The 278-nt window shown below is 42.8% G+C and overlaps 1 protein-coding gene across 1 annotated transcript in view; it reads left to right on the top strand.

The window, feature by feature from the left end:
- Nucleotides 1–278, top strand: part of LOC119592110 (ryanodine receptor-like) — a gene marked incomplete in the record, with an annotated part of 20940 nt that overhangs the window by 4255 nt on the left and 16407 nt on the right. Inside the window, 1 exon segment of the mRNA XM_037940930.1 lies at nt 206–271. Within this exon segment, the coding sequence (XP_037796858.1) occupies nt 206–271 (66 nt within the window).

Raw genomic sequence — 278 nt, forward strand, 5'->3', positions numbered from 1 at the left:
ATCGAGAAGGTCATGTGTCACGGCAGCGTTTGAGAAGACGCAACGGCCCTGATGGATTGGAGGCGCCAAAAAAAAACAATAAAAAAGCAAAAGTACCGGGAGCACCATTTTATAATTTTCCATAGCCACCAGGTTCTAACAGATTTATAGTGATCTCTTTTTCTTACGTGTTCGTTTTCTTCTCCATTCTTTTTCACGATTGTAGCTGATTCTGAGGTACTTCGATATGTTCCTTAAACTGAGGGACCTCACGAGCTCGACCACCTTCCAGGTTTGTA

This window comes from Penaeus monodon, chromosome 29, assembly GCF_015228065.2.
Source record: "Penaeus monodon isolate SGIC_2016 chromosome 29, NSTDA_Pmon_1, whole genome shotgun sequence".
NCBI classification, from domain to species: domain Eukaryota; kingdom Metazoa; phylum Arthropoda; class Malacostraca; order Decapoda; family Penaeidae; genus Penaeus; species Penaeus monodon.